This window comes from Pogona vitticeps, chromosome 4 (assembly GCF_051106095.1).
Source record: "Pogona vitticeps strain Pit_001003342236 chromosome 4, PviZW2.1, whole genome shotgun sequence".
In the NCBI taxonomy this organism is placed as follows: domain Eukaryota; kingdom Metazoa; phylum Chordata; class Lepidosauria; order Squamata; family Agamidae; genus Pogona; species Pogona vitticeps.
In genome coordinates this window covers 51,452,788-51,471,264 of record NC_135786.1, presented here as the reverse complement: position 1 = coordinate 51,471,264, position 18,477 = coordinate 51,452,788, and the positions used below count along the sequence as shown (strand labels likewise).

At 39.5% G+C, this 18,477-nt stretch overlaps 1 protein-coding gene across 1 annotated transcript; it reads right to left on the bottom strand.

Moving 5' to 3' along the window:
• On the bottom strand, positions 1 to 17,774 carry LOC110079691 (chitotriosidase-1). Its single transcript, XM_020794956.3, has 11 exons — positions 17,645 to 17,774; positions 15,608 to 15,637; positions 14,135 to 14,336; positions 12,572 to 12,628; positions 10,758 to 10,923; positions 8,644 to 8,768; positions 8,324 to 8,414; positions 6,548 to 6,730; positions 4,016 to 4,132; positions 2,869 to 3,004; positions 1 to 644 (listed from the first exon to the last, which is right to left on the bottom strand). The coding sequence occupies exons 1-11, from the start codon at positions 17,667 to 17,669 to the stop codon at positions 409 to 411; spliced, it is 1,368 nt and encodes a 455-aa protein (XP_020650615.3). The 5' UTR covers positions 17,670 to 17,774; the 3' UTR covers positions 1 to 408.
• Positions 17,775 to 18,477: the final 703 nt, after the last annotated feature.

Below are 18,477 nucleotides of genomic sequence, written 5' to 3'. Positions count from 1 at the left end.
TTTTTGTATAAACCATTTTATATCTATTGTTTCAGTTAATTCACAAGCCCTGTGGCCTGCTATCTGGAGAGAACAAAAGGTGTTTAATAACTACTGGGATTTCAAATGAGTTACAGCTGAACAATTTCAATAAAAGAAAATAATAGACAAGAATAGAGAATACATGGCAATGCATATTGTTCTAGAATAAGTGGTGTAATTTTGCTCAAGTTGCTAATATCTTTGTTGTCACCTTGCTCTTTGTTGAAAAATATCATTTGACAGTTTCATCTTATATGCTAAAAATTGCAGAAATATGTCAGCACTTGAAGATACTGAGTTTTATATAGCGAAACATGAAAATGTTAATTAGCACTCATTAAAATGGAATGCATCCATATTTGGAGTTATATCCTGAATGAGAATAATTCACTGGGGATAATTGCAGCAACTACACCATTTATCAAAGATTAGTCCTGCCGGGCAAGACATACTGAATGCATTCTTGTGGGAGCACATATAGAACTTCGTGTTATCTTCTAAGTCAGCGTGGATTCCGTCAACCTTGTCGAAACAAAAGTCGTTCCTTACAGGTGGAGCAGGTTGTGGTGGATCTGGTCTTGATGGTTCATTTGGAGCTGGAGGCTTCGGGTTTGGAGTCAGACCTGCAGGAAGAATAGCATTAAGGCCAAAATCCTATTGTAGAAAACCATGCACATATGAGCAATCTTGCAAGCAGTTTTATCCCTCCTGCTTGCCATCTGTCACAAAGCCAGGCAGGTGACTGGCTGTACCATTGTTTACTGTATCAATGAATTAGTATATATGTGAGACTGATGGTCTGCTGATGAGGTAGGTAAGCTTGTGCAATTGCCCTTACATGACCATATTAGGCAATAATTCAAACTATACTATTTAAAAAATTCTAAATATCTGGAGGTGGGTTTTTTTTGTGACTTGTAGCCTCTAGTGACACATGCACTGTCTTCTGCATAACCATGCCAGATGCAGAGTTATTTGTATGTTGACTTTTAGAATGTTATTGGAAACATGAGAGTTAGTGTGGTGTAATATATGGTGTCAGACTAGAATAGGACTCAGGAGACCAAATCTCTGCTCGGCCATGGAAACTCACTGGTGAAACTACCCTTCGAACAACCCACATAACCCAGAAAAGCCAATTAGATCCATTAAGAATCACAACAACATAATGGCATATAACAAGAACTGGATATTTAAATCTGTAATGTAGGTTCAGCTGAGGATATGGTGTATAATTGTCACATACACAACTCTCCTGAAATTTTATTAAAACGTACCTGGGCTTTAGAATTACATACCCACATCATATTTCCTTTGTATCAATAGAAAAGAGGCTGGGAGAATTTGATGTTCAGAAGTGGCCTGTGTGTGTGTGTGTGTGTGTGTGTGTGTGTCTGTCTGTCTGTCTGTCTGTCTGTCTGTCTGTCTGTGTCTCTCTGTGTCTGTCTGTCTGTCTCTCTCTCTCTTTCTGTCTGTCTCTCTATAAGATCCCTTCTCTCCTACTTTTTCTTCATTAACTGTACAAGACAAGCAGTGGGACAACATGTTCCTAACTCTCATTTTGATAGCAAATTTACTCATGTTCTCATAAGAAATTAGCTTTTAGAAGTCACTAAGTAGCAAATGAAATATGTGATGTTACAAAAGTGGGATCTCTAGTTTAGCCCAGTTACTGTGTCTCATGTCTTTCTGGTGGTGTTGGTGAGGAAATGATAGATTTGATAGCTGCCTTAAAATATGGCTTCATATATAAAGATGAAATGCACCCCATAATTTGAAAATCATAAAGATCAACAAACTGGCAGTAGGATCAAACTAAATGGAGGAGCACCTTCAATGTGCCATTGTTTTGTGACTGAACTGCTGTGGAAGTAGGCGTAAAAGAACTGATGGTGGTGATGTTATCCTAGTAGGAGTTTACTTATTCAGGAAGTATTTTCTTCAGTCTGCATGGTCTTTGTTTGCTGCCAGTACCAGCAAATCCTATCTGTATTTGACAGGTGCCTAGTGTCAGTATCTCAGCATGATCACTATGTGATCCTAGCTTGATTGAGATTTCTGTCATGAAGAATGTAGCCAGTATGTTCCCTTACGGCCAGAAAGAAATTAGTCCTGAAGCACTAAGAGACTGAGCAAACCATTGCATTGAACATCTTAATAAACACGGGAGAAAGCTTGGTGAAATCCAAACCCAGCAGGCAATCTTTTTTGGGGAGGTGGAATCTTATAAACCCAAACTTTCCTTCAGAAATTTTTTGCAAATAAGCTTTAGACACAGCTGCCTGTTATGTGCAAATTTTGCTTCTTTACAACTCCATTCTTTGTTATGTGTTTTTGTAACATCATGTCTCTAACAACAAGCCATTTATGGTATCTCAGATATTCTAATTTCTGAGGAAAAATATTTTCACTGCCAGAATCTGTACTTCTCATTATTCTGGTTTGAAAAGAACAATAAAAATAAAACCATGCTAGCTGAGAGGTGCTTTTCAAGGAGCTGGCAGTGCAGGTGCTACTGATGGTAAACCCTGGTCCCCCTTAAGATGAACCATGCCGATCCATGCTCATTTGCTGCAGTACTTTCGCTCATCTGGACAAGTCCAAATTAATCACAGCAAGAAGTACAAATAGAGACTAGGAGATTGCTTCAAGTAATGCACTTTACTTTTCACAGATGCCTAGTTTTATTTTGTGTTTACATCAAAGAGGGAACTATCCATTGCGACACAGCATTATAAAGCAAATTCTATTGGCGTATGAGAGGGCTGGGTAAACATTCAGTTCTGCACAGGCCTTATGAATGAATGATGTCTTCAAAGAAAACAACCATAATAAGAGCAGATTAACCTGAAGAGCCCAGCTCTCTCTTCAGAGTCTGAAGAAGTGGGTATGTGCCTTGATTGCAGAAGGAACCATTGAAGTCATCAAGATCCATGGCCCAAACCATGCCACCTCCCAGATGGTTTTGCTTCAAATATGCAACCTGGAGGAAACAGTAATCAGGAATTCAAAGGCTTACAATGGTGCAACAAACATAGTTCCAGACTGGATCCACAGTTTTATCAACCTGCATAAAGTTTTATCAACCTGCCATAAGTGGCTTGTGACCAGAGCAGGGGTAATGTCCACCTCAAAATGACACAATGAAGTGCCCCCTCAGGTGCCATATATAAAAAACAAGAATCTGTTTCTGACAAATTATTGATAAGTATCTAGCTCTGTGTTTATGTACAACATCTTGAGCCTCTCCACAAGAGATAATTTAGTTACATCTGCAACAAAAGTGGCAACTAAAATGTTTATTATGAATAAACGTTTATTCCACCAGTTGGAGAAGTAACATTTTCTTTATAATAAACATTTATACCACCCTGTGTGTTTAGGGCAGCTTGGCAAAAACTACAATTGTAAAATGCAGTATTTGGTATTTTTGGAATCTGTATTTGTAATTTGTGTTTGTAAATACAATATTTTGTGTCTGTACAGAATTTGTTCCAAAGAATATTTATAGTGTTCTGTAGAAATAAAATAATTTATATTTGTAAATTCAGTATTCTGTGTTGATAAAACCCAAAGGTCTGCAGATTCCTACTGATCTCATATTATTTGCTTTCCTACAGTCAAGTCCAAAAGAAACATAGTTTGTAGTGCATGGCAGTTTACACAGCCAACACTTGGCATGTGTGTTTTGGTCCATGTGTACACTCTTTCACACATACATGTGTGCACAGATACTCTCTCTCTCTCTCTCTCTCTCTGTCTGTCTCACTGTCTCTCTGTCTTACACCCACCAGCACTCTCTTAAAAACTACTGCAGTTCCTGCAGAAAACTTTCTTCTGTCCAGGAAATTTTAGTATAAAAAAGTGGCAAGTAATTGGCCTATCTTGCTATTACCATTTCTAGTCATTTCTAAGCAAAACACTGACTAAGCTCCACTAAATTCTTCTCAACAATAAATGAACATTAAGCAAATATGTATGATATTTATCTTACCTTCTTTTTAATGCTGTCCACATCATCATAACCAACCCACTGGTTTCCTTTGAAGGAATAGGGAACCTTCTGTTCTTCAATTACTTTTGTGGTGGCCCCTTGTTTAAAGATACAGACCTGAAACAAAACCAGTTGAGGTACAGACTTATTACAAAAGGTTTGAGTTGAGAGACAGAGGTGGTTTAACTATTTCAATGTTGTGCAAATTTAGAAATTAGAATGGGTTGCAAGATGTGACAAGCACAGTTGTCCACAGGTGGCAATAATAGGGCCTTCTGGCCTTTCTTCACCATTAAATGCAAGAAGAAATGTTTAAACTACTAAGCAAGGATTAGTAGCTTGACTGGGAAACATACTGCCAGTATTTAGTGACCTTTGAATAGTCATTTTGACTTGCCAAAATATTATAATGTATTTACTCTCAGATACTGATGAATTGAACTAGTGTTGCGAGTCACTTGAAGAGAACACTTGGCTTGAGTCTTGTATTTGGCCAAGAAATATTAATATCCCAGAATGTTCAGATAATGTGTCTCTAGTATTCAATAGAGACTTTTCTAATCACATTGGTAGGTGGAGATACATAACAGGAATGTGAACCCTCAGTGTCCCCTTTAACTTGGAGCCATAGGCATTGAGTGTTGGGAGAAGTCAGAGACTGGTGTACTTTATTTAAACTTTTTAGCTGGCTTTTCAAAATTCATTGATTATTATTAAGGTTGAGATTAAATGTGTTGCATGTTTGCACATTTTTGCTTTCATTGATGTGCATTTTGGCATATACGTAGTACCATATAACAACAACAACAATTCTTGCAAGCAAGGAGAAAGAACTGCAAAAGCATTCTTTTTGCTCCTTAAAAAGGGTAAGATTTTTCATACTCTTGACAAGAAAAGATGAGTAAGATTTTTTAAAGGAATTAAACAATTCTGAAAAACAGTTTAATATAAATAATGCGCAAAATGGCAATGGTGCTGCTTTGTTAAATTGGCTATGAATGTTAGAAGTATGGGGTGAGGCATTTCTGTGTCTTTGAACAATCAGCCATTGTCTTGATCTTACTGTCTGTGCATATCTTTTGCTTCTCAATGGGAAAGAACAAACATTTTGTGCAAAGATGGTTTGTGAAAGTTATGGAAACCCCAAAGAGAAACCTGTCTGCCTTGCTTGGAGATAAAGGCTCTTGGTCAGTCATTTTTGAAATTTCCTAATTAAGATATGTGGTCAAGTCAAGACAACCAAAATCTATTGTCTTGTACTGTGTTTCCCCAAAAATAAAACAGGGTCTTATATTAATTTTTGCTCCAAAAATGCATTAGGACTTATTTTCAGGGGATGTTTTGTTTTTGTGTGTGTGCAACAATCTACATTTATTCAAATACAGTATGTCATCTTCCAGTTGCTGCCCAGTGCTGCCCAATGGTGGAGGGCAGGGTTTCACTTAACTGGGGGTTATTTTGGGGGTAGGGCTTATATTACGAGCATCTTGAAAAATCATACCAGGGCTTATTTTCAGGGAAACAGGGTAAAATTCATTCATTTTCTTAAAAAAATTGTACTTCACCTTTCTCCCCAAGAGGACAGCTACATCCCTAAAGCACAAAAGGGGATCAGAAAAGGAAAGTGCTTTGAGTGAAGGTCCAACCTCGCCTACACCAAAGGACACATCGTAACAGAAGGTAGCAGAAGAATGTTCCCACTTTTTTGTCTTTAATTAAACATTCTTTGCCACTGCTTTGTACATAGCACCATCCCCACTGGGCCATTTAGTGCAAAATAGGAATGTTGTTGGTCTGCTCACTGTGGCTTTAGCACTATTATTAAACTGTTAAAATGTAACAGCCCTTTACCACTTCCTCTTATGGTAAAGCCCCACCAGTCTCCAGATCCCCAAGAAAGGTGCTGGAAATGCACCTCCTCCCACTCCCACCACCAAGAGAGAGCCCTGTAAGCATGCAGAGCTTGTGTGCTCTATGTGCACCGCACCACACTATATGAGGCTTGATGAGAGATAACTGTTAGGCATTTGTCCTTTGCAAAGGATGATTCTGGGATGTTGTGAATAGGAAAAAACAATCAGAAAAGGCAATACAGGAATAGCTTCTTCTCCAAATAAGAGTGATGCAATTTAGGACTACGTGGAAGTCTTCCAAAATAAATAAATAAAACAACTGGCTGCAGCCTTTTGAAAGATATGCGGAACTGAGCTTATAGAAATGGGAGTTTTGTAAGCTAACAGGATCAGGGTGACCCTCTCTCTCCAGATCTGTTGTGGGAGCAGTAAACTTCATGATATCTCTTGGTTTTTTTTAAAAACTGTGCCTCCAGTTTACTTGCAAATAAATGCAAAGTCTAGAAACACCAATAGGTCTCCGGTGGCCCTCTGCTAAAGGAAACAACTTTGAGAAGTACTACTGCTCTGGAATTTCTAACTGCTTGAAGAAGTGGGGTGAGCATAACTGGATATAAAGACAGAAGGATGAAGGAATAGATGGATGAGGGAGGAAGGGAGGGAAGGAAATCTTGCCTACCTCATAATAAGACAATAATCCAGCCTCTCTTGTGTAAGTTCCAGCTGTCCCAGCTCCTGATGCTGGAGCATTGACTCCAGTTTGTGAGGAAGAAAGGGTGAAGGTTTTTCCATAGGCAGGAATTCCCATGACAATCTTGCCTGCGGGTGCCCCTTTGCTTATCCAGTATTTCACAGCATTATCCTGGATAGAGTAAATAAGAGAGAAAGCATGATTTCTATCAGCATTATTTAGTGTTGTTATCCAGAGCATTTTCTCTGTATACCTCCATCTTTTACAGTGCAAAGTTTCTATCAATGATCTCCAGCAGCCATGTATTATACCATCCAAAAGTGCCAAAATTCTAGAAGAGGAGAGTGTTTCTATGGGGGGGGCAGGTAGGGAGTGTTGATTTTCCTTGGTCACTGCAGTCCTTTCACATTGAATTATAAAAACCAGTCTAGAACCCCCACCCATCTAGCCCAAGAAGGCCTTCTTTGAGGCCCTGCCCCTTCAACTCTCCCTGAAGCCCCATTATGTCAGAGGAGGGGAACAATTGGGAGACTGGCATTGAACTGAACATCAGTTTTAAGGGATATTGTGAAAAGGAACAATGTAAGGAGAACAACACCTGATCCCAGTGAGTCTCTGACAAAGAGGGTTGACTGAGTCAGTGCCTCAGTCTTTGATGCTTCCTTCATCTTTCTCAAGTAGGTAAGACATGGACAGAATAAAGCCAGCTTCTCACCCAGTCACCCACTAGAGGAGAGTCTTCAAGGTGTCATATGCATCCCCCTTGTCAACATTACGTGAGACTTACAGGTGACTAAACAGGCATTTGTCCCACTGTTTGGGACAAGCTGGTTCACTCATTTTGCTGGTGAACCAGCCCATCCACACTTTTCTGGTTCCTTGTCAGGGGCTACTCTTTGTAAAGTGCAGGTAGGATCACTCTGTTTTTTTTTCATCCTCAGCATGTGCACTCATTGCAATTGAACCAAAGCGGAGCTTACTACTTTACATTTTGCCTCTGGTTTTAACTTCCCAATATCAATAAGCTTGCTCATTTAATGGTATTCAGAAATTAGAAACTTCCTCTAGAAGGAAGGGGCAAGGAAGGAGATTTTTTTCTTTGTTTTCTTCCTTTTTTAAAAGTAAGGTGGACCAAATGGGGTCACTTGAGATGTGTATGCTATGCAGATTCAAGAATCACACCAAATAGCATACCAGACATCTATGGAACTGTTGAGCCAAACCCTAATGTATTCTGGTTTTGTTCCCTTTCTCTTCTCTTCCAATGACACTGGAGTACAAATCATAAACATTCAACATCAGGCTAACCTGAAGAATATAGCAAATATAGGAATAGATGGATAACTGCACAGAACATCTGTTCTGTGCAGTCTTGCTTGCTCCTTCTCTGTCACTCATTACCTCTGCCTTCCTTGGTTGCAGCATTTCTTGATGTCAGTGTGCCAGTGTAGAGACTGTAAAATTTAATTTTGGATGCTTGAGGAAGAGAATTAGGTAATACTGGAGTGGTTGTAAAAGCAGGGGATCTTAAAGCAAGCTCTTGTGCATAGTCCCGTCTGCTGGTTCTGTGAGTTTACTCACTGTCATGTGTGATTTGCTATTAGTTGTGGGGTGGAAATGTGATTTCTACCAGCCTTTCTAGCCATAAGACAAGAGATGGCGCCCCATTTGACCTAACAGACTAGCCTCTACTGGTCAGGAACAGTGGAGTTCATGAGAGTACATGGAACAGCAAGAGAACTATTAAGAAGACACAATACATACTGTGTCAGGATACAGAGGACTGACATGTCCTGTGACTCTTTCCCAAGATCCATGGAAGTCGTATGTCATGAGATTAATAAAGTCCAGAGATCTGCATGGAAAGAAAGGAGAAACAGTCCATAATATTTATTTCCACCTCTTGCAGAGGAATCATAAGTGAGGAATCATTGTGAGTAATTATGGGACTGGAGGTATGGTTTATTATCCAGTGAATTTAATGAGCTAAATTGGTCTACGTGCAAGCGTGCTTACTTGTTGTGGCTCATGTCCTGATGGAACAGTATTTCCCCTTGGGCTCACATTTCTCTGATGATACTCACTGTGAAATCTTGTCAACTTCATAGCCATTGTCAACAGTTTCCTTCCCAGCTGCCACAGCAGCTGTCAGGAGCAGCCTTTCCTTTCCAGACCTCTGGGCTTCTGCCTGGAATTCTCTCGCCAGTTCCTAAATCAGATAGTGGGGCAGAACAACAAAATCAGCAACAACATTAGCTTTTCTTTTAGGAAACTAAATTGAAACAATGCCGAAGAAGTATTCCACATATTCTGTGCTGACTAGCTAGGCTGAGACTTCTAGTATGAGAACTAATTTTCCAAGCTTTGCCCACTTCACTCTGGAACTGAGTCAGAGCATGGCTTCAGTTTTCTAAAAATCTCCCTATCTTCTCATTGAATGAATATATGATTATTGCCACTTACAGTATCTTGAGGCAATTCCTAAACAAACCCCTGAAAACAGTTGGAATCGTAGGAGGGATAAGAACCAGTAAATCCAATGCAACTTTCATGTACATCTACACAGGAATTGGCCTCAGTGTCCTCTTTACAGGCAATTCTACAGATCAGTGATGGTGAACTTTTTTGGGCCCGAGTGCCCAAATTAAAAAGAAAAAAGAAAGAAAACAACAACAGTGGGTGGCGGGCAGGGGCGGAACCAGAAGTGGCGGTGGCCTCGAGGCCCCACCAGCTGCTCAGAATCCTGGCCTGCCTCCTGTTGGGGCACCAGCACTGCGGCTGCAGCTGCCTTCTCAGGTTTGGCTGTGAGGGGGGAGGAGGGGAGCAGCGATCTGGTGACTTATGGCTCACATGCCCACAAAGAGGGCTCTGTGTGCCAGCTGTGGCACGCGTGCCATAGGTTTGCTATCACTGCTATAGTTGTTTAACAAAAACATAAGATCCACTATTTTAATCAGGGTCTACTCCCTGGTAAGTGTGCATAGAGTACTCAGTGTGTTTTAGTGGATAAAATGACAGACTAAGTCTCAGGAGGCCTGGGTTCAAATTCCCACTCAGCCACGTAAACTCACTGGGGATGCGGAAATGGTAAAACTACTCCTTAAGTATGTCACTTAACTTGGAAGTCTTATTAGGGTCGCTATAGAGACCTTTGGGTAGAGTGGGCGGCATATAAATTAAATAAATAAATAAATAAAATAAATATAGGTTGGTTCTGACTTGATATTATATCTTCACTCTGCCCAGAAAACTCAAAAGAGAATCCTGATGTTCAACTAATTTTAAGCTTTTTAAATTTACTTTGTGAATTTATACTGTGCTTATATTGTATTTTATCATGCCTTTGGCTGTAGAATAAACTTGTACTGTATTGATAATATATAACAACAACAAAGTGTGCATAAGACTGAAATCTTAACATAGCAACTAGTTCAGATGCATATGGTGAGTGTGTCACTTCTGCGAGGGAGGCTAGGACAGATCCTAAGAGCATAAGGCCAGTTATATGTACTAATCCCACTCTACTCAGTCAGACTTAGCTTCACATAAGCCTGTATAAGGGTAACAATCTTGAACTCTAACTGTTAGAAGTAGCATACTGTCCACTGTGAAGCATTGACTGGTTTGTGTATATGCTTAACTTCTCTCACAGAAACTCAAAATGGCTGGCTGCTTGGGAATGCATTGCCATTTTCTCTGTATGGCTGATGATAAGACTGCCCTTCTGGTCCCACAATTCATGTGAACACTTTCCTCTTTATCCCATTCTAGAAAGCTTACTTTTTTTGACTATAACTCCCATAATCTTTCAGCCAGCTTGGTCAGTGTAACCACCTAAACAGGAACGGGTTATGTTGGTTAGTAGATTCTGGAAGTGATAATATAAAACAGTAACGTTCTGTGCCTTCTCAGTTTCTTTTGGTATGTGCCTCTCAATCGTATTTTACTTTAACCAATCCCACCAACACCTTTTCTATTTTTCAAGGCCCGCTCCTCCTCTTTCTACCCTTTCACCCAGAAAATAATGCTCCTGAATAATTTGTCTGGAAGCTCTTTTCATTTGCCACCTCCTGTCCTGTCCTGTCCTGTGTTTGGCACTGACACAAAACTTCATAGCTAGAAACCTGAACTCATGGCTTCTATTTTGTGGCAAAAAAAGAAAAGAAAAAGAAAGGAAAATCTTCACACATTTTTGTACCTGAACTAAAGATGTAAAGTGTCCTTTATCTGCTGCAGGGCTGCCTCTGGCTCCAGGATATTCCCAATCTAGGTCTAGGCCATTGAACCCATGGTTCCGCAGAAATGGCATCACGGACTGAATGAATGTCTGGCGATTGGCAGGGGTAGCCACCATGGCAGAGAACCTATTATGGATGCAACATGTGAGTAATCAAACCCAGAAAGGTAACAAGAACTTTGGGGCCAAGACAGCGTCTCTTTCATGGTGGTCCCACCAGCAGTAAAATTCCATGCCTACAGGGCCCCCCTTTGGTCCTAAAATAGTTGCTGGACATTTTGTTGCAATACCACATTTTTTAAATGTATGATCACAATCTTTAACTAACACAAGAAAAAAAAAGCCACACGGCCCTGGGTGTTGTTTGTTTCTCCTGTAAGGTTACTTTGCTCCATGCAACCTATTTTCTGTCCATTTTCATCCTAATTTTTCCTAGTTCTAAATTTCAATCTCACTTCCAAGCAGTACTATGTTTTCATAAATAAAACACTGGAATCCAAATTTTACAACCAGGTGAAACATGTACATTAATCAAATCTCAGCAAACATGGCATCTTTTTATATCTTACTTATTTGTTTTTATCTGGTAGCTAATACATTTAGAGTAGGTTTCTGGACACAATTGATTTGTATTTTGGTTTATGTATTTTATGTTGTAGTTTATAATAAAAATAATAATTAAAAGAGTAGGTTTCTGGAATTACTTACTCCCATGCAAGTCTAATCAGGTAACCCTGCACGAGCTCCTTATCAACAACATCTAAGACAAATTATCTGACCCTATGTTTTTATTGTTGTATGTGCTGCTCTTTCTTTCCCTTACAGATACATTTCACTAAGAAAGAACAGAGCTATTATAAATTGTGTGTATTCTCTCCTATTTTGCACCTCTACACACGTGCAGCACTTTAAGAGTGAATGGGATTCTTGTACCTGTTAAGACAATACTATAGTTTTAAAAAAGGTACATGGCATAGTGTCTCAGTGGTATAAGCATATACCTTAAGTATATGAGAGGCACTGAGAGGGGGCTCTTAAGATCACAAAAACAATGCCTACTGTGTACAGTGTTTCTGGTGCTAATCAACAAGGTCACCTTATATAGAACAGATCTGGAACTACGGGTTGCTGTGAAGTTACATATGGCTTTTCACTGCACTAGAGAAACACTGCAGCTCCATCCGTCATTGTGTCCCTTGCTTCCAAAAAAACATACCAAAGCATCAATTTTTGTCCAAAGAATGGATGGAGGTGGGGTTGAAGAATGGAGAATGGAGAAAATTCATAGTGTGCAAAAATTCTCAGAACATATCCTTTCTTTTCAGAGTTAAACATCCCAACTTTAATGCATTTGTAAGATGAATCTGAAGGACTAAAATCAGTGGGTATCTTGATCCTTGAAGTTCATATCAGAAATATATAATCAGAAGGAAGATTAGAGATAATGTACATATTTCTCAATAATTCAATGCCATTGCCATTCTGTATTAAGATTTCTCTCAACCTGTTGTTCTCAGGACAGAAGGGAAAAACAGAATAATTGGAAACTGATAACGTACTTAAGTACTTTAGGATTTTTTTTTCAAATGATACTTTAAAAAAAACTTTTTTGTCATGCCATTTTTAAAAATTTGTTTGTAGTAATGAAAATGAGAAGCTTAACAATTAATGAGGGCTACAATTCTAGGATTTTCCAATTTTCACATAAATCACTGTCAGAGATGTTATGGTAAAGCTTGTCATTTGTAATCCCTACCCACACAATCATGTCTTACTTTGCACTCCCAAAGTTCCATCCACCAATAGCTAAAAGCGTCTTCAGTTCTGGATTCCTAGACAGGAAAGGAAAAAACACAAAGAATTGGAGCACAAATTTCTTTCTTTTTTTCTTTTCTTTTTTTTTTGCAAATAGGTCTTTCCATAATTGGCCATGCTCATTTGTCTTGGTTCAAATGCAGAATTGTTACCAGCAAGCAGCTTTCTGTCTTTAGCTGGATTGGAAAGAGTGTACCATAAAGACTGTGCATGCACTGTCCTTTTTTTATTTCAAAACCTGGAGCAAAGTATGTGAGACAGACATCACAGACTGGGACATGGGGGGCGTCATCCCCAGATTTGGGATAGGATGCCTGCTGCAATGATTATAAACCATCAACATGTGGGATACTTCCCAAAAGCTTAAAGGTCACCTTCCCTCCCAACTCAGGTGCTCAGAAAGAACAGAGAGCAGGACTGGATTCAATCCCTTCCAGTTCACATTTCCCTCCAAGAAGGTGTCTTGGAGGAATTTTAACGTTTTTAACTGCTTGTTTGTGGTCTTAGCTGATCCACGTGCAATCATTACTTTGAGTAATGATAATGTATTTGAATTATAAAGTCATTCTGAATCAAAGGAAATGTCCTATGCTGCTTTTGAGTAGAAATTCCCACTACGGGCCACTTCATATAATCGATGAGGGTTTATTAGCCTAGGAGCTGCTATCCTGAAATAACAGCTTTTGCTTACAGGAACGAGAATGCCTATAATATCTCCAGCACACCCTTTTGTTGGTTATCTGGGGCTACTCTCTGTCACTGAAACTGTCTAGGCTCAAACTGTATGTAATATTAATAGTTTCCCCCCTTTGCTCCAAAGCAAGCACATGTAGTTTGTATCCGGATTGGGACAAAGATCTGGAGCCCAAGACATTTTGCTGCCTGGGATGGATCAGCAAATAGTACCACCTCCAACTTAAATATACATAGTATGAAAGCAGGTCAGTGGAGACAGAAAATCCCTCAAGCACCCCCTCACCAAAGAAATAAAATACAATGAGTGTGTGAATCAATTAATGAAAGAATCTTTCCCAACACTCCATGACAACCAACGTAAGTTGCTTGAAGCAATCACCTCACTTTGATTAGCAGAAGGGATAGCTCCAATGCTAATATATTGAATAAAATGCATTACATTTGGGAGTTGGATGACCCACAAGTCCACCTACATCTACACCACATTACAATATCATCTTGATACTACTTTAAGTACTGTGGTTTCACCCTACGGAATCCTGGGATTTATAGTTTGGTGCTTTGAATTCTCTGTAACAGGCATTAGACCCTCTAACAAAGAATTCTAATTATCTCATCAAACTTTAGAACACAGGATGCTGTAGAATACAGCCATTACAATTAAAGTTGTATCAAACTGGCATAACTGTCCTTCAGAACCCATTAACTAAACACTGTTCTGATGTCCATATGCCTACTATTGGAAAACCAGAGCAATAGTGCAGTGTGCAAACTCGGGTTCTAGACATTTCTAGAAAGTCTTCTTTTCATATCAGAATATGCCATACTTTTGTTTGAGATTATTGAAATCCTTGTAGAGTTTCTCATCATTCCACTCTATCATGGTTATCCTATTCTGATCCATTCCCGCGAATGCATAAATGAGATGAGTGCACAATTTGGGGTCAATGTTCTCAGGGAGGAACCGTCCCTTCTCTGGCCTGTACTGAGCCCAGTTGGTGAAATAGCAGACCAGTTTGAAAGAAGAACCTGTAGAAATGAGAAGAAGGCTGCATGTAAAAGATTCTTCACACCATCACTGATCTTGTGACACTAGCCCCCTTGAGTCTCATCAGTTTTGGCTTCTTGCACCTGATCAAGGGGTGACCAGAAACTGAAATGAATTTGAAGTTTTCTCTTTTGTCACTGTTTATGTGTTTAAGTAGAGTCATTGCTGCCCCAACTCCAGGGCTGACTCTAGATTTGAGGCAAAGCGCCTTCTGAATATCTCATCCTCGGCCAGCAGATCCTGACATGTGCACCTTGATGTGGAGGTAGTGATCAGAGGACCATGGGCAGCTGGGTCTGGCTTATCCTATAGTTTTTCCTTAATGTACTACAGCAACTTTGGTCTGGGAGTATTCTGAGAAATTAAAATGAGTCTAGCTATCCTTTCCATTTCTCAGAATGCTCCCAAATCCAGAATAAGTTTTTTAAATGAAACCTCAGGAAAGGATCAGTTACGGGCACTGCCAGAATCCTGGAATTCTAGAAGTGGCCCAAACATTGCAGCTCCTGATGCTTTTACTTGTATATACTTTTCTAAAGTAGAAAATGTATTAAAGGTAAAAATAAAGGTTCCACTTGACAATTTTTGTCCAGTCGTGTTTGACTCTAGGGGGCGGTGCTCATCCCTGTTTCCAAGCCATAGAGCCAGCATTTTGTCTGAAGACAATCTTCCATGGTCACATGGCCAGTGCGACTTAGACACGGAACGCTGTTACCTTCCCACCAAGGTGGTCCCTATTTATCTACTTGCATTTGCACGCTTTCGAACTGCTAGGTTGGCGGGAGCTGGGACAAGCGACGGGCGCTCACTCCATCACGTGGATTTGATCTTACGACTGCTTGGTCTTCTGACTCTGCAGCACAGGCTTCTGCGGTTTAGCCCGCAGCGCCACCACGTCCCTGTATTAGTGTCTTACAAACTGAAGCCTGAGGGTTGAACTAGACATTTAGCACATCACTAGAAGAGCTGCTCATTCTAGTGGTGAGGAACTTCTTTTTCTCAGAGTGCCTCATTTTCTTGGTATACTGCATTTAGTGCAATTTATCTTGTAATTCATCACTGGGAAGGTAAATATAGGTTTCAATGGTTAGTTTGCTGCTGCAGATAGTGTGTCTAGATGGGGGAAATCTGATTTTGTGGGGAAAAACAGATTAAACACAAGGGTATTGCTATCTAGTTTGATTTTTAGTCTGGCTTTTTATCTTTGCTTTTGGAATGGACATGAGAATCTGTGGAATGTTACTTTACTTACTGCTATGAAGAAACAGCAAGATGGCCAAGCCTAAACCGAAATGAAAAGAGAAGTTAGCTGGATATGTAATCCTTCCAATCAATTGATGCTTCAATAGTGTCAATCTTGAATAGCATTCTCAATATCTTGACTACTTTTCTTACCTGAAGTCAGTGTTTTATAGAATAAAACATAAACACAAGACAATATCCTAATAATTAAAATGTCATTTTCAAGCAAGCACAAGATTAATTAGCAATTTGAACATTAAATATGTTGTGTTATCATAGGTCCAGTCATGTACTCAGATTTTGAAAAAGTTATAAAATAGTCCAGCAAGGGTACTTAACCCATTGTAAAATATTAGAAAATGCAGAATAAATGTGAGATATGTGGGTTTAGCTGTTCTGGAAAAAAATGTATAAAAATGGCTAAGCCCTAGAACAAATTGGGAGCATATACCTTGAGGTTTCAGTGCATTGCTGAAGATGGCACTCTGCATGAGCTCAGAGATCTATGCCTATATTAAGTAAGCAGAGTAGTCTGGCTAGCTTTCTTCTCCCCATATGGTGTTCTTTCTCCCTGTTCTTTACTTGCAAACATTGCAATTTGGACTTCACATATTTATTGGAATGGGCTTACTGAGCTAAAAGGCTTATTTCTCTTTTGTAAACTGGATTTTCTTTTTCCTCTTGGCAATAAAAATTAAAATAGTCCACTTTCATGTGTTCTCAAAGTTGGTTGAGAACAGCGTGATCATAAATTTAATGTCTGCCCACTCGGACTTGCTACTGTATACCTTCCAAGAATTAGTAACTTTTAAGATTTGGTTTTCCTTGCTGGGCTGGTGTTAGTTCTGGAAGAAAGGGGAATCTCAGGAGCTGTTGTTTCTGGATTGACAACTGCTGGTTTACTTGGGCTTCCTTATTTTGGTTGAGTGCCTGTAAGGCTTTGGAAGGACTCTGTGGGAGCAGCTGTGTGCATGCACAGGGAAAGTTCTAGGTAGTAGGTAGCATTTGTTTAAGCTATAACTGTCATAAGCCATCATAAAAATGTATTGTTTAGAGCTGATGTTCAAAAGGAGCTCATAAACACCAGCAGGAGTCAAAACAACTTGGTGCTTGGAGGTATGAACAAAGGCAGCCTTTGGCATGAGTAGAGGGGGTGCCCATAGTGACATACAAAGATTGAAACATAGGCAGCTGTTATAAAAGGTCACGATGGTTTCTGAAGGAGCAAGTTTTGATCCAGAGGACAGAAAAGCTTTTTTTTTTTGACTAAGCTTCTAGAGTCCTCCAGCCAGCATAACTAGGAGCCAACCATACTGGCTGGGAGATTATAGGATTCATGGTCCAAAAACGTAATGTTTTAAAGTTCTGCTCTAGGATTCAGAAGTTATAATGGTGAAATGAAGGAAATTGATTCCCTTTTCATTATTTGCCACAGTTCCTTGCTAGGTCACCAAGAGAACTTAAAGAACATCTTTTTCTTTTCCAGTGTGATCCATAGATAAAGGAGGGCATAGCTTCCACCTTTAATAGATGCATGAAATGGGGAATACCAACAGGTACAGTAAATGTTTTCCCCCTGAATCCCAAAACAGAACAATTGAAATTCTAGAGCTAAGCCCACAATTTTTCAAAAGTCTTTTTTTTTTTTACTTTCACTATCCTGGTAGAAGAAGGTCACTTTACAGAATTTTCTTCAAATATTCGCCATTATTCATAAGTGATAGATCATAATTTCCCCCCTCTCACAATGCCCTGTAACCACACATGATTTGGGGCATTATGAGGCATACAAATTAGCAACCAGGCTGCCAGAACAGTTTCTGCTCTAGCGTCTTGCAGAAACACTTGTCTAATACTCCAAATGTGTTCAGACTAAGCAGACTTGACAACACAATTTTCTTAAAAATTTGGTTTGTATTGCTGATGAAACTGGATCTCTTCTTGCTACATGCAAACAAGAAAAGTAAAGAGTACACTAGCACATTTAAATACTATTTAGCAAAGGAATTAATCAAAATCTAATACATGGTAGTAAATCCAACCTTACCTGCCCAAATGAATGACTGGGCCATATTGAGTGCAGGTGCTGTAGAGCCCTCTTATTCTTGACAAGACAAACCTTTGCCTAGAATATGTCCAACTCACTTTGTCTGGTTCATTTATACACAGTCCCACCCCTAAAGAAACAAAAGAGGTGTCAAAACAGCATTTCCTGTAAGTCTGTGGTTAAAGTATGTTGTAATAATTGAAAATCACATCCTCATGAGTTGCACATAGTGCAGTCCATTCTTCTTGGTCAAAAGATTTGGATGCCCCTAAATGCAAAGATCAAGGAAGGTTGAAAGATAATTTCCAGGTGGGACGTTGTACTGTAACCTTGTCTCCACCTTAGGCTTAGAGGTCATATTTGGCTTGTTACTTTTGCTACAGCAACTGATTTTAACGGGTTTTGAATTGATTGTCCCAGTATTTGTATCCAGATGCATAGGACAATTGTTGTTGGATGTCCTGGAATATACTGGTACACCCTGTTCACACATGCCTTGAATTGTCTCCCAACATTTTGTTCCCAACTCTTATTACCTTCCCCTTTTGCCTATTTCCCCCTATCCATAGTTCACCTTCCTCCTTTTATTTCACCCATCCATCCTTTGCCCATATCACTCTTTGTTATCACACTTTCCCCAAACCTAATTTCTACCAATCAATATACTTTGTTGTGTCAGAATAGTAACCTTTCTTTTCCCCACTACCACCTTTTGGACTACAGCGGTTGATCAGTGCATGACTTTCCTTGCCAACAATATTGCTGCTGCCACCTACTTTTGTTCAATACTAGTCTCGTGCTACTTCTGCTTAGGTGAGGGTGCCATACGTTGG

Excerpts from the sequence above, each read along its gene's own strand:
- LOC110079691 (XM_020794956.3), bottom strand. The coding sequence starts at position 17,669 with ATGGCCCAGTCATTCATTTGGGCAG. Across the intron at positions 8,769-10,757 it reads ACTTTACATCTTTAGTTCAG|GAACTGGCGAGAGAATTCCA; the intron begins GTACAAAAATGT and ends TATCTGATTTAG. Across the intron at positions 3,005-4,015 it reads TGGACAGCATTAAAAAGAAG|GTTGCATATTTGAAGCAAAA; the intron begins GTAAGATAAATA and ends TGTTTCCTCCAG.